The sequence below is a fragment of the Curcuma longa genome, chromosome 11 (genome assembly GCF_044706935.1).
Source record: "Curcuma longa cultivar G26 ecotype Majalengka, Jawa Barat chromosome 11, ITB_CL_G26_1.1, whole genome shotgun sequence".
Lineage (NCBI taxonomy): Eukaryota > Viridiplantae > Streptophyta > Magnoliopsida > Zingiberales > Zingiberaceae > Curcuma > Curcuma longa.
In genome coordinates, this window is record NC_133871.1 from 7,206,466 (window position 1) to 7,221,150 (window position 14,685).

The window sequence follows — 14,685 nt, forward strand, 5'->3', positions numbered from 1 at the left end:
TTCCTTTTTACAATAGTTTTTGAGTACTTACTGAGACTCATACTCTAATTATAAGTTAAAAAGTATCTGTACATTTTTGAAAACCCTATTTTATTAAAAAGTAATATTCATTATTAATTATTAAGAAATAAATAACTAGTGGGATAAACCTAACAAGCGTCATGTACCAGCTTGAGCAAACCACTCAGAATTCAAATATACATACGATTCCTTTTGAGAAGAAAAACTTTCCAAAAAAAAGATTTAGAAGGAACTACAACTCCGTAGGTTTCCGGAGTTTCCATTCCCAAAGATCTTTTTGGAGTTGGAAAATTCAAGCACAATCTAGTCCGTTAAACCACAATCGAATAACAGACGAAGAGTTTCACTTAGCTAGTAGTGAGATTTCTATCCAGGACCATGGTGTTGCATAAGGAAGCTAAGAGTGTAAATCTAGCTCACACAAAAATTTTAAAACCTTGCCACTTTACGTCTCCCTCCTTGACCTCCTAGGTCGAGGGCCAGACGCATCGTCGACCTTTTCATTCTCCTCTTTGTCCTCTGCGCCCCCTGGAGCATCGTTCTCCGCGGTTTTGATGTTGGTTTCAGAAGTTGGTACTGCAGGAGCCTGCAAAATAAAGGAAGGTTCCTGGAGTTAAAAGATAGATCAAGAGGCAATTTGCATTAAGCCGGAAGAAAACCAGCAGTCACCTGAGTCTTCTTTTTGCCAAAGAGAAGCCTGAATGTAGCAGTAATAAAAACGACTGCTATCGAAATCAAGACTCCAATGGTGAGAGTAGGTTGTTGCTCTGCCTTCTTGATAACATCCTACAAAAGAAACCAGTCATCAGGCCTGAAAACACAAGACTAGATTTCTTGATTAGGTATAAGGAATTGAAAAAAGAAAAAGAAAAAGAAATCTGAAGAAAAAACTTGGAGCAACAGCTCACTATGATTTTAATCTTGTAAGGCTCCAAGAAAGGAATGTCTGCTGTCTTGTAAAGGAGATCAAATATTTTCTTCTGCAACAATGAATGGAAAGATTAAGAATGTGATGTTCAGCAAGAATTAACTTGGAACAACTAGATTTAAAAACTAGAGTTTGCAGATGGGAACATCACCTGGAAACCTGAAAGAGCATCTCTGAACCCAACAGTTGCTTCTTCAGTCTTCTCTTTTTCTTTCTCAGCCTCATATTTAGGTTTCCATGTCTCCAGCCGATAAGACTCAGCAACCTTCTCATCACTAGCTACCAAAATATTGTCAAACAGAATGCCATCCTGCATAGTCCATATCTCGATACCAATGGCTGCAATGGGCTCAAAATTGGGCTTGTCAAGTTCAAAGTATTCAGGGTTATCTATCTCTTGGGGTTTCCAGATACCCTTGTAGTTTGGATTTTCAATTAGAGGAGCAGACCATTTTCCTTTGTATGCTGGGTTCCTCTTCATGGGCCTCTTCCACTCTCCACATCCAGGTGCTTCTTCACACTTTGGGTTGTCTATCTTTGGTGCTTCCCATTCTCCATCCTCTTCATCATCCCAATCTTCTGGCTTTGTGGCTTCAGGGTCATCAATTTCCTCAGGCTCATCATCCAACCATCCTTCCGGCTTGACTGCTTCCTCATCTTCAATCTCCATTGGTGCATCTTCATCCCAGTCGTCAGGTTTTACAGCAGCAGAATCTGGAATTTTAGCTCTTTCATCCCAGTCCTCAGGTTTCTGGTCATCGGGATCAGGTATTGTCTGGGGTGGAATTAGAGCCGGCTCAAAGTCATCAGCAGACAAGAAATTGGCTTTTTTCTTCTCTTCACCATCAATCAAAATTTTCAGCTCATTGTCAGGTTTCAAAATAGCAGTATAAACATGCGAGTTTTTGTCAAATGGAACTGATGGAGGATACTTCAGATGATGCTCCACGTACTTGCCAGTTTTAGGGTTCTTGTGCTGGAGGATGAAATGCACCTTATTCGTGGATCCACACTTGTCAGGTCCAAACATGATGGTAAATGGGGACTCATTGTCAAATCCCTTAGGACTCCAATCAGCAGCCTGAGGACGGAGGTACTTCAGATATGCACCTCCACATTCAAGTCCATTTTGTAATCGAACTTCAAACTGAAGAATAACAGTTCCATCCTTGAGAACAATTGGCCCCTCAAGTTCTTTGACGATGGCATATTTTCTTGCCTTCTCACTCACAAGCATCCCATAGTCTTCATGGCCATCACTCTTGGAGTATTTCCATATGCCTAATTAACCAAGACAACTTTGTAAGAATGGTGGCACTGGTTGCCAAAAACCATAAGCAAAGCAAAGAAAAAAAAAACTGGGAAATAGCATACTTTTTCCAGGTAAATTTTGTGCCATGTATGAAACCAACATGTGGAAAAGATGATGTCACACCATATAGGTATTCAAATTTTGGTGCACAATACTTCTGATGCTTGCCTTGTACAAGTTAGCCAAGAAACGTTTTATGATGGTAAACTACTGGTGGTTGATTTCAGTAAAAAAAACAACTAAAGAACATGGTGCTGATGACTAAACTTCTCATAGAGAATCACATGCTCCACCCTTCGAGGTATAGAAACCCAAATAGTGTGTATATATTTGCTCAAAATTCTAACCTGAAAGCACACTAGAATAAAATACAATATGCTCATGTCATGAAAACCAGATATGAATATCAAGTATCAAACCTTAAACTCGCAAGTAAACATTCTTTCTAGAGAGCACAGGCAGTGAATATATAGTTAAAAGAGTTTCCTATGCCATATTACTTAATTGGCATTTTAGTTATTTTATCATAATTCACAGCTTTTATTATCATGTTCCTATTCAGTAACATATTAGTATGGATCAAGAAGTAAATAAAGGATAATAAAATAAATACTCTATATCTCAGATTAAGAATTTTGATGAGGAAATTATAGTTTATTTATTAGCACTTCTGATCTTTCAAAATGCTATTTCTCTCAATCAAATAATTGAAAATGTCACGTTCTATTCTTATTTATTTCCAGTCTCCAATTTGAAAAAAATGTGTTAAATATTCAGATCCATACTGGTGTTGGATACCACATATCTGAATCTGAGAAACATAGAAGGAGTCAATAACGTGGTCTTAGGCCTTGGTCATGCAGACTACACTCAGATTCTATATGTTTTTTTAAGAAAGAAATGCAATGCTACAATAAACTAGCTAAATTAAAATTTTCTTGAATTAAAAAATTGAAAGAAGTTTAATGAGGAAGAGAGATAAATAGATCAAAGTCAATAACACTAAATTCCCATCCCTGCAGCTAAAGAAAAACACTTACACAAAGTATACCATCATCAAGTTGTGATTGTCCAACTATTTTAGATTGGCTACATGAATCCTGTTCTTCAATTGAATTCTGTGTTAAGCAATATCACTAGTACTATTCAAATTTATTTAATTATTTTGTGTTACATTAATTGATGTTTTCTTTAGCCACCCTCTCCCTCATATATTTCCTTCTAATAAGTTCATATCTCCCCTATTTATAGAACTTATTGATCGGCTTTGAATATCGTCTCAATTTAATTTCTCTCATTTTATCAGCCATCGGAGATACACATAATTGCTTTGAAATAATAAATATTTTTTAATTATATTTCTTCAAGTAACTCCACACATCTATCTATCTTAACATTTTCATCTTTGCTACATCCATTTTTTAGACTTAATACCCGAACCAAGTATTCATAGGTTCAAAAAAGTTAGTTGTTCTTTGATATCCTATTGACTTGCCACAGGTAAATGACAAAGTCATATAAAATGTACAAAGTTGTTACACAAAATTAATGGATTATGTTCATACCAGAACAGGGCAGACCTCGTTCACCTTTCTCGTTAACTTATTGAAGAACAACTAAAAAACTTAGCATCCATACAAGTAATAGTTAGGCAATTTAGTTTCATCACATTAATCGCCATAATTTATTCCCTCATGTTTCTTTCCCATCATTTTTAGATCTGCGAACAGTGATCCCAGAATCATTTGCCCGATCATGAAAATACGAAGCAGAAACCTAAAGATGAAGACTCCACTCTGATAACGGAAGATCTACTGCGAATTAACAACAGATCGGAAAGTAATTTACCCTGGTAGTCCGCCTTGTCAGAAACGATCCACCGCCCCTCAAACGACTCATCAAAGGGCTCGTAGAACAGCTGCTTCAGAAACGACAGATCATTAGCCACATCCCGAAAACACCAATACTGGAAGAAAGAAGCAAAGAAGAGACAAACTACAGGATCCGACGCCCAAATCTGCAGGAAAGAGGAAGCAATCAGCACCAAGAGAAGTGGGGCGGCCATCCTTCTGCCGCTCAGTGGAGGGAGCGAGCGCCGGCGAGGATCTCCCGAGGCAGAGACCGGAGCAGATGTCGGAGCGAACCACACTTGCCTCGCCTTCTCGGTTGACCCCTCTCTCTCTCTCTCTCTCTCTCTCTCTCTCTCTTAATTAAAAAGCTCCCAACGATTTGTCTCTTCCAATGACATGAGAGACCACGTCGCGTGCCCCAATAAAATGCTGCCATGTCATCAACCACTATGAGACCCTCCTCGATAGATATTCTGGCAGGTAGGTATTTTATATTATTTAGTTTATTTATTTTTTAAAATAATTTTATTAATAAATATAATTCATAAATTTTATTGATGGATATTATGGATGAATAATTCGTAGTTTTTTATTCAGTTAGGATCCTTGTTACAATATACTCTTGTCATAAATTTATGATGAAAATCTAGACCGTTCGATTTTAAAATAGAAGATTAAATCTAGACCGTCGATTGAATGAGTGATTTGTTTGAGAAAACTGAGAGACGGCGAGAGAGATAGGAAACCCAGCAACAGCGTTCGCTGAAAAGCGTACAAATCAACGGTCGATCGTCTGAACTCTGGGCTCGGCTTCTCGCTCTGTCTCCATGGTGAAGAAGCTTCTTCACGCAGATATGAACGTCGGTCGTTTCAATTTCCCTGATTTAAACCAAAAATGCGATCTGAAACTGACTTCTCAACAAGAATATGGAAAAATCCGACGACGGGAAACCTGTGCTACGTTGTAGAAAAGAATACGGAAAAATCTCGGCTACTTCTCTCAGTGACGGCGTGCTACGCTGCTGCTAGGTTTCCCGTCTATGTCGCAAGTTCCCTCAAGCAAATTTCTTATTCAATCGACGGGCGAATTTGTGTTCTCTCAAACAAATCACTCATTCAATCTACGGTCTGGATTTAATCTTAACTTTAAAATCGAACGGTGCACATTCCGTCACAAATTTGTGACGGGAGTCTATTGCGACAAGCAATTTTTTTGTTTTTTATTTATGAATATAATTTATGGACAAAATGATAACTCTAAAAGAGTAAAATGGTAAATTTAAAAATATAAGAGCGATTTAAAAAACATATATCATAGCGTGTAAAATCAAATTTGTTTTTAAAATAAAATAAGTACTTCCTCATCGTCTCCCATTTTAAACTATTTTAATATACATAAAATTAATTAAATAAATAAAATCAACAACCCACCAACAAATTTAAACATTATTATATTACCCTACGGTACGATAATAAATAATAAATTATTTTTTTCAAATAATCAAAATTTAAAATTTATACGACATATGCATACGTTTGAGCAATTAATGACATTGAAGTATCACGTTGGAATTTATTTTATTTTTAAAATTTATTTGGTACTAGATCATCTATTTTAAAATTAATTGATATAAATTAAATATCTAATATAAAAAATTAAAAAAATACTACTATATTAAATTATTTTTAAAGATACTTTCTTAATGTTTAAGTCATTGGAAGCAAAAATAATATAGGACAGAATTTGAGAGAGGAATTCAAGAATCTATTAGCGTAGAATATATCAAAGTATTTATGATAAAAAATGGTAAATCCTAGTTAATCTTATTGATTATCCCTGTGATGATCAGTCTGATTCCATGAAAGTTTCTCATCGGCCACTAGTATAAATCGGGAAGTACACACAGCGGTCAGCCAGACGTCCAACATTCTTTGATTGCGCTCCTCATTTGAAAAAAAATTTCTACAAATACGTCGTAGCTGGGGATCAAATCGTAGGTGTCTAGATGACAACTTAGATGTCCTACCGCGGTACCATTGTCCGGGAACAAAAAAAAAAAAAAAATCTATCGTGGTCTACTGTATTTATATATTACAATTTTAATTTTAATATACTAAAAACTTTAAAATTAACGTTAAATAACAATTAAAATTAATTAATTTGATTTGTTCCTATAAAAAGAGATAAAGTTTCCGGTTAGACAGCGTCAAAACCGGCATCACCGATCTTCTTCCTTTCTAATCTCTTCACTTCCGCCATCGGTGGCTCCTAACTCCTCTCTCTCTTTCTCGATGACGACTGCCAACATCGACACCGTCGCCGCTTCACTGCGCAGCTGCTCTCTCACCGCCTCCGGAGGCAACAGAGCTGGCGTGAGCGCCGGGAAGATCACAGTGGACCTCCACTCCGACTCCGCGCTGCCCTGCCACTGGGAGCAGCACCTCGACATACAGGTGCCATTTCCGCCCCTCCTTCCGACGCTCCCTCTTCTTAAATGCTCCAATCATTGATCATAAATGCGCCGACCATCTCAAAATCCTATTTTGGAACCCATCTCGCCGTCAAAATCCTTCCTTTTCCCGGCGATAGATTGTCATTAATGCTCTTGTCCTGTTTTTTAAGGCTTAGTTTTCGAAATCTTATTGCCTCTCTTGAACTTGTTTCCCCTCGTCGATGATGATAGCGGTTGTGTGTTCTTGATCTTCATTTTGCATCCTTTTCGATTTGTTTCTGTATCTGCTCTGCGAAGCTTCATCACTCTTTCTCGTAAAAGTTAATCCTTTTTCTTGTCGATTTGATTTTTTCCAGACGGGCGAAATCTATTACATCAATCGTGAGACCGGCGTCAAAACGACGGAGGACCCGCGCGCCGCCGCCGCCCGGCATACTCCTCCGACGACGACGACGACGCGACGTCCGACGAGTACATCTGCCTTTCTGACTACGTGGAGGAGGAGGAGGAGGAGGAGGACGACGACAGCGACACCGGCGACGGCTCCTCCAGCGCGTCCTCTGCTTCCCCTCCCCACCCCTCAGCGCCAGGCCATGTCCTAGTGGCCGCCGGCTGCAAGAGCTGTTTCATGTACTTCATGGTTCCCAAGCACGTCGACGCCTGCCCCAAGTGCGGCGGCGGCGGCCTCCTCCACGTCGGCCGCAACGGCTGCATTATCTGAACCATCAAAATCCGATCCAAGTTCCAAATTTGTTTCCTCCTCCCCGTCGATGTAATTGAATCACCAACAAGATCACAGCGATCGCCTGCTTCTAATCAAATTCGCGGCTTGTTCCTCTGCTCCTCCACCTCCTCCCCGATGCTGCAATAATTGCGTCGACGCCCGCCGCTCGATACTTGCAGACAGCGGCTTGTTTCGTAGTTCGACGGTGGCGCCGGGACCGCTCGAGCTAGGCCCACCCGCGCAAGTACAAAAATATTCCCTCTCTTTCATTTCGTAGCAAAATCAATGCAATTCCGCGCCCAGTCGCCAGCAAAAGTTCGGCGTTTGATAGTAAAAACACAGCCTCCCTTCCTGCTTCGCTTTATGGGCACACATAAAAAAGACGAACCTAATTATCAGGGCACCTTTTTAAAAATAAAAAAATAAAAGGGTTATATTAAAAATATTATTATGGTAGCCAACTGTGTTAAAACAAAGAAATTAGCTGAACAAATTAATAATTAATTTTTTTATAAAAGTACCTAATATGTAATATTTTTAATAAAATTAAATTAGAAATAATTTATTTTAAAATGTTATAACAACAGCTATTTCGAAACTATTATAATAATATTGAAATAATAATATTTTTGTATGAAAAATATTATGAGATAATTTTTGAACATTTTTTAAAATATATATACTTATAATGATTTTAATAATTAAAAACCCCTTTTTTTATAATCAAGTTTAAGGACAACTTGAGCAAAAAAAAAAAAAAAAATAATTTTAATAATTAAAAGCCCATTTTTAAGTTTTTAATCAAGTTTCAAATGACACACACATCGAGTGTTGCGAAGGGATCGTGGCAAAATAATAGTTTTTTTTATAGTTCAAATATTAGCTTCATTCCATTTTTTTAAAATATAATTTAGATATCCGGACTTTAGGCTCAGACATATAAATAATTTTTTTTTGATTCTTTTATCGGTTAAATTCATAAGTATGATCGACTCTGACTTGATCCACTTGATTTCACAAGATCTAATTCCTTTAACTTGGCCATTTGACTCTAGCTCATCAATCACCTGATTCTTCCAGACTTGATTCGTCAGACTCCTTCAGTTCGACCACCTCGACTATGACTCCTCGATCACTAGACCCTTTGCTCCGCTCATCAGATCCTATTAGTTCGACGACCTTAGAGGTGGCACCTACATCATACGTAACTTACAGTATTATTTTTCTCAAAAAACATAGGTAACATAGTTATTTCTCTCGTAAAATGTGGGCAACACATCCATTTCTCCCAAAAGATATGGATATCGTGGTCAATTATTCTAAAAGACATAGGCAAACGCATGAATCATGTAAGGGCATGGTCACAACTCTTTAAAAGATCATCTGCTTTCAATTACGCATACTCACATCCAACTTTTTCAAACTCTTATACTTTCCCTTTACTTACACTTTTCATAGCTCATGTGGTAATTTAAATGTCGGTGTGACCACATCAGTCCAACATCGACGTCCATTCTAACATCTCATAAAGATCGAGATGTCTTCCTCACCTCAAAACTTCTTCAATAGTTGCTTATTTTATTGATTTGTCAAATTATATTCTCATACATAAATATCATTAAAAAAATACTCTATAGTATAATATATCATAGTTGAGATTTAAATCGTGAATATTTCATTGATTTTTGAATCATTTCAATAAAAAATGAAATCTTCCACCCTAATGATTTTGCATAATCGATCTCATGATTATGTATGAGGAGGTAAATTAAAAAGTTATAGTTAATCATGACGGAGGAGGGCATTGTCTCGATTTCATCAAAATTCGATCCTTATTCTACTTTAATAATTTTTTATTTCGTTATTCAATTATATTTTAATTATGCATGTATTGTGTTGGAGGGGGAAATAGATTTTTATAATAATTTTAAAATTTTAAATTTTCATTTATTTTTCTAAATATTTTACGACTGTGCTCCTCTGTTCAAATCCTGCGCTGCTCTGCGAATGGGTCTAGAGAGAGAGAGGGGGGTTGGGGGGACTGTCGTGGGCCCCCCTACCGTTTTGCCCAGTGAAAGGAAAGGGACAGGACTTGCGACGGAAGCAACGATGTCTGGCGGCTGCTGCTGCCACTTCTCTTCTAGCTTGTGATGCTTCATTAGTTGGTTTGGTTTCTTCTTCTTGCTGCTGATGGGCTCCTCTGCTGTTTTGCATCATGGCCAAATGATTTTTCCTTTGAAAGAAGATGAGTCTTCCTTGGGTCTTCACACGTTCACAATAATATAATATAATATAAAAGTGGTGATACATAATATAAATAATATATATATAATGACATCACATTGACAGTAGATCCTACTGACATTGGTAATGAATTTCAATGACATAAGGAACATGCAATTGTGAACATCATTATTATTTTTGATAGTATTTTTTTAATCTTTACAAGTTTGATAAATTTACTGAATTAATCAGCCAGTTTGATAAATTTAATCAAGTTTTTACAAGTTTAAAATTTTATCATTATTAATTTATATTATCGAATTCAAATCTGATTGTATAGATACGTTAAAGAGACTTTCAAAACTATATTTATTTTAGTTTGAATGATTTAGAGTTCTCTAAAGTAGTATCGGTTAGTTAATATCATCCTAAATTTTATATAAATTTATGATAATTTTTTTTAAGAATAAATTAATTTTAATTTAAAAATCTTTAAATTTATTAATCAATAAGAATATATTTATTGAGATTGTTGAATAATTATGTGAATTATTATTTAATGTTTCTGAATTTATCCTGATAAATGGAACATCTTTTTTATTACAAATAAGAAAAGGCATTCCTTCATAAAATGTTTATGATAAAATGGGGATCTCCTTTTGATTTTTAATTAATTTTTAATCAGTCGAAAATAAATATAGTCGATTATTTTTTAAATATAAATATTTTATTTATCTGAGTTAACTAATTTATATCCCTCCACCTTTTTTTTTTCAAATTTTGAATCATGTTTACCGCTCTGGTATTGTAATCTAGTACCCATCACTCCTCCATAGCCGTACACCCGCATGCTTTTGAGCCACGTATTGGTGGGGTCGGATTCTAACCAGTGAAATGGATGGTAAACAAAAGAGTGTATAAAAGTGTCGACGAAAAGAAAAGGTAATTTCGTTCATCATCTCTTCTTCAATCTCCGTCGCCATCGGCGAACGCCGGACCGTCCCAGAATCCTCTCCATCGTCGGTTCAGGCATGGCATCGACCAGGGCTCCCTCCCACCGGTACGACGCCGTCGATTCGCGCTCCTCCTCCGGCCCCTCCCCTCCCTCCTCCGATCGCAAGAATTCCGGCAAGAACCTCTCCTACTTGCGCCGTCTCATCGGAAATGGAGGGCGCCAAGGAAACTCAGATCCTGTACCTGCAGCCGCACCAGTGACCGAGAACTACTCCCGATCCCTCGTCAGGGCGCGGGATGCCAAGAACGGGCATAATAACTTTGGGAGCTTGGTGAAGAAGCTCATGGAGAAGCGGACTAACCCAAAGCTGGGATCGAGGGATCGCTTGGATCTGGATGTTCCGGATGATAGGATAGCGGAGGAGCTCAAGAAGGGCTCCAAGGCCAAGCATTTCTTGGGGTTGTCGAAGAAACTTTACCAGAAGGGTGGAGCGGCGGAGAAGGTGCTTACTGAGGTCAAGTCGAACACGCGGACGTTGGCCATGGTTCTGCGCAGTGAGAGGGAGCTTCTCGCACAAAATAAGGAGTACGAGGCAGAGATCTCGGAGCTTCGGTTGCTTATGGAGGAGAAGAATAGAGAAGTAAGCACATCTACTTCAAACTTCATCTCGATCATGCTAATGTTTTGATCTTTTTATCGTCAAGTAACGATCTTGAAAGCAAATTCATTATGCAATCCCTTGTGTTTTGCTAATTTCGTAAATGGGAGATGCGTTATACGTATGATGTGACTGTATCGATTTTGTTGATGAATTTTCATTATTTTTCTATGTGCAGATTGAGAAACTGAAAGACATGTGCCTGAAACAGAGAGAAGAGATAAAGGCATTGAAGGATGCTATACTCTTTCCGGACGTCATAAATTCACAACTGCAGGAGCTGCTGGAAGAGCAAGACTTTGAACTGAAACAGGCAAAGCACGTCATCCCAAGCCTTCAAAACCAAGTCATCTCTCTCACTGGACAGCTCCAGTGTCTCGCAGAGGATCTTGCCGAGGTAAATTGTCACCTCCTAGTGATCTTATATATTAACTTTTCTACAAGTGCATTGACGATTCTGATAGATGGAGGGAGCAGACATTATATAATTGCTACTTAAAAACCAATCTCTCATTTTTGGAACAAAATGATTGAATAGCTCAGAGATTAATCATGAAGGTTGTGATATTCTGTTGCAAATTACAGGAAATAATCAATTTAAGTTAGGTCCATAACTCTAAGTCATGATAGCTATATGGAGCTATTATGTAAAAACTAAGATGTTCTAAGCTTATTAATCTCACATGGACACAAGTATGTTGGTCCATTATCTTTATACATTAAAATGGTATTCAATTTCTAAATGACTACTCATTTTGGAATGGAATGAACTTTACTCCAATTCAAAATTATAAACTGTGAAAACCGAACGAAAGATATAAAAATTAAAAAAAAAAGATTTCAAGATTTGGCATGAGTTGTAGATTTTACTTTGTGGCAAATTTGCTTATACTAAAACCTGAGAGACAACTTAATTCAACCAAAAATGCTAGAACACTTAGGTGGTGCCATGGTGGGAAATATTTTTGTATTTAAGTATATTTTAAAAATTCTCATTTGGAGGTGGGTCTAATATGTTTACTCTCATGGATGGCTATGATTTCTCTGCTCAATTTCCGCTAGAAGCCATTCATGCCAAATTATTATCCATCAAAGTGGATTTGAGATCCTTCTGCCCAAGCTTCTCATTGGCATAAAGAAAGGAAGACACCCCAACTTCCATGTCCGTCCACTGAAAATTTCCCCTCTTTTATGGTAAATGGCCCTAAGAGATGGAGTTTGATCCTCCTTTTCACTCCCTAATCTTTATCCTACCCCTCAAGGACAATTCTTCTAGAGCTGACGGATTAATTGTCTTTTGAGTTTTATCTTCCTTTTCATTTCCTTCTTTCTAACATGCCTCCTCAGGTCCAAGACTGAGGTGAAAGATTGTCTTTCATACCATGTTAAGTGTGTGGACTCTTGGTATTTAAACACATTTTAAGAACCATCTGGAAATGTTGAACTTAGAGATTAAGTATCTTTTCCTTCTCACTTCTTTCTTTACAAAGTCCATGATAACAACACAACAACAACAACAACAATCAAGTCTTATCCCACTGGGTGGGGTTAGCTATATCGATCTTTCTACGTCATTGTGTTCTATCCCCTATTATATCATTATTTATATTTAAATAAATTTTATCTTATTTTATTATTGCTAACTAAGTCATTTTTGATCTTCTTCTTCCTCCTTTGATATACATAGAAAGGAATTTAATTAATCTTCCATTGAATATACAATACAATAATCAAGGTATATGAGATGATTAACTCCTTATCATGGAGTTTAGTAGATACATGCATAATACATCTCATACTTATTGGAACACACATGTAGTATTGTATGTCATAATTAAGAACGAGATCAATTTCATGTTTGAAAGATTGAGTCATCTAAAGTTTGGTTATGGACTAATCGACACTTGATAATGCGTTGAAAGTAGGGATGAGAATGGGTACCTAATAACCCTGGGTACCCTTGTAATTAGGTTTGGGCTGGATTAAAATTTGCTTACAATTGCAAGGACCTTCATATTATACATGCTTAAGTCGATACTATACTTTTGGTTCTCATATATCATATTTAGGTGGGTTTAGATAGAAGAACAAGTATCTGAAACATGTGTTTATTTGGGTTCAGTAGCAAGTATTTAATCAGTTTTGAGTTTGGATAGTATTAGAAAGTACTTTTACCCAAGTTGCTGCCATCTGCAGACAACTGAGAATGCAATTGCACCAAAAGAAATAAGAGCCATCAAGCTCTGTTCATGTACCAGTAGGTTATAGTTTGATTATGGAGTAGAAAGAAGCAACATCATATATTCTTTTGTTGTGAACTTTTCTGTGATATCTTGGCACTTCATTTTTTTCTTCTTTCTCACATTCTTTTGTGAATATAGTAGATAATCTTCTAAAGCATAAATGTTCATCCAACGTGATCTAAATGAGAAGAAATAAGCAATGCTCAACTATGGTGTCAAGGGTTCAGAGGTCTCATAATGTACATTTGAATCATCAATAGGGAGATTGTACTAAAATTCTGACAAGATATGTAATGAATTATGATTAGATTAATCACGTTCATGGATTTTCATGTGCGAAGATCATACAAGCATCTTTTTGGTGTTTGACTTACTTTGTGATAATAGGTGAAGGCTGACAAATACGGTGCTAAAACATTCTCAGACGAACATCTAAGCTCTCCAACAACCCCAGAGTTCTATCAGGAGTTTGCTAACCGACTGGTATGCGTTGATCCTTTACATGCCCCAAAATAATTCAAAAATCAAACTACAAAGAAATTAGCAAACAAAAAAGGAAAAAGTAGAGAAATTTTATTTCCTCGCATTAGTAGATATCTACACATCATTATACTATACATAAAATGATAGTAATGGAAATCCAAGTTTGAGAATGCCTTTTTTTTTATACTGTTGTTAAACATTGAGTTCCTTTCTATTAAAATATCTTCTGTGAAGGTAAATCTGATTCTCACACGGTTCCACAGGAATATAGCTCCGAAGATCATATTGCTTCCGAACATGGAAGCCCAGATGAGATGTTCCTCAAGGATTTAAACCCATGTTTAACTCCATGCTTTTCGAAAACAAAGTCTCAGGTGATAACCATGCCTAGAAATTGAAGTCATCTTATAACTGACAAAATTTGTTCACATTGTTGTTCCTTCTCTATTCAGTTTGTTTGTGTCAAAACACCTCCATTGGTTTCTGACTTGTGGTGGTACAATTTCTAGGAAAAGGATGAACTGATTCATGTCTCTTCGCAAAATGATAGATCGTTCAAGTATAACACACAATTGAGCCCCAATATGCCTTGTGCTTCCCGTGGAGGAACACTATCAAAGAGTTCAGAACATTGCCTGAGGCCTAGCTTGGTTAGCAACAGCATAAAGAAGGTTTATAAATCAGATGAAAACAAAAATTTGATTGCAAAACCACGCCACCTAGATCTTTCCTAAACTCAATGGTTGTCTCTTTTGCTGTTTGTAATTGTCTCTACTTGTTTTCGAAGTATTTCCAAGTTCCTTGTATTGTCACTGTGTCAGCTGTGTGTCCATGC

The 14,685-nt window shown here is 37.0% G+C and overlaps 2 protein-coding genes and 1 pseudogene across 2 annotated transcripts; 2 read left to right on the plus strand and 1 right to left on the minus strand.

The window, feature by feature from the left end:
- Positions 1–187: 187 nt before the first annotated feature.
- LOC141840397 (calnexin homolog) lies at positions 188–4,436 on the minus strand. The gene is made up of 6 exons (XM_074728372.1): positions 4,261–4,436; positions 4,110–4,179; positions 1,101–2,230; positions 930–1,001; positions 691–807; positions 188–607 (listed from the first exon to the last, which is right to left on the minus strand). Exons 1-6 carry the CDS (start codon positions 4,324–4,326, stop codon positions 467–469), a joined length of 1,596 nt encoding a protein of 531 aa, XP_074584473.1. The 5' UTR covers positions 4,327–4,436; the 3' UTR covers positions 188–466.
- Positions 4,437–6,304: 1,868 nt separating this feature from the next.
- On the plus strand, positions 6,305–7,644 carry LOC141841657 (protein CURLY FLAG LEAF 1-like; annotated as a pseudogene).
- A 2,898-nt stretch (positions 7,645–10,542) lies between these two features.
- LOC141836923 (uncharacterized) lies at positions 10,543–14,608 on the plus strand. Its single transcript, XM_074724397.1, has 6 exons — positions 10,543–11,106; positions 11,303–11,521; positions 13,250–13,252; positions 13,755–13,850; positions 14,114–14,224; positions 14,360–14,608. The coding sequence occupies exons 1-6, from the start codon at positions 10,543–10,545 to the stop codon at positions 14,582–14,584; spliced, it is 1,218 nt and encodes a 405-aa protein (XP_074580498.1). The 3' UTR covers positions 14,585–14,608.
- Positions 14,609–14,685: the final 77 nt, after the last annotated feature.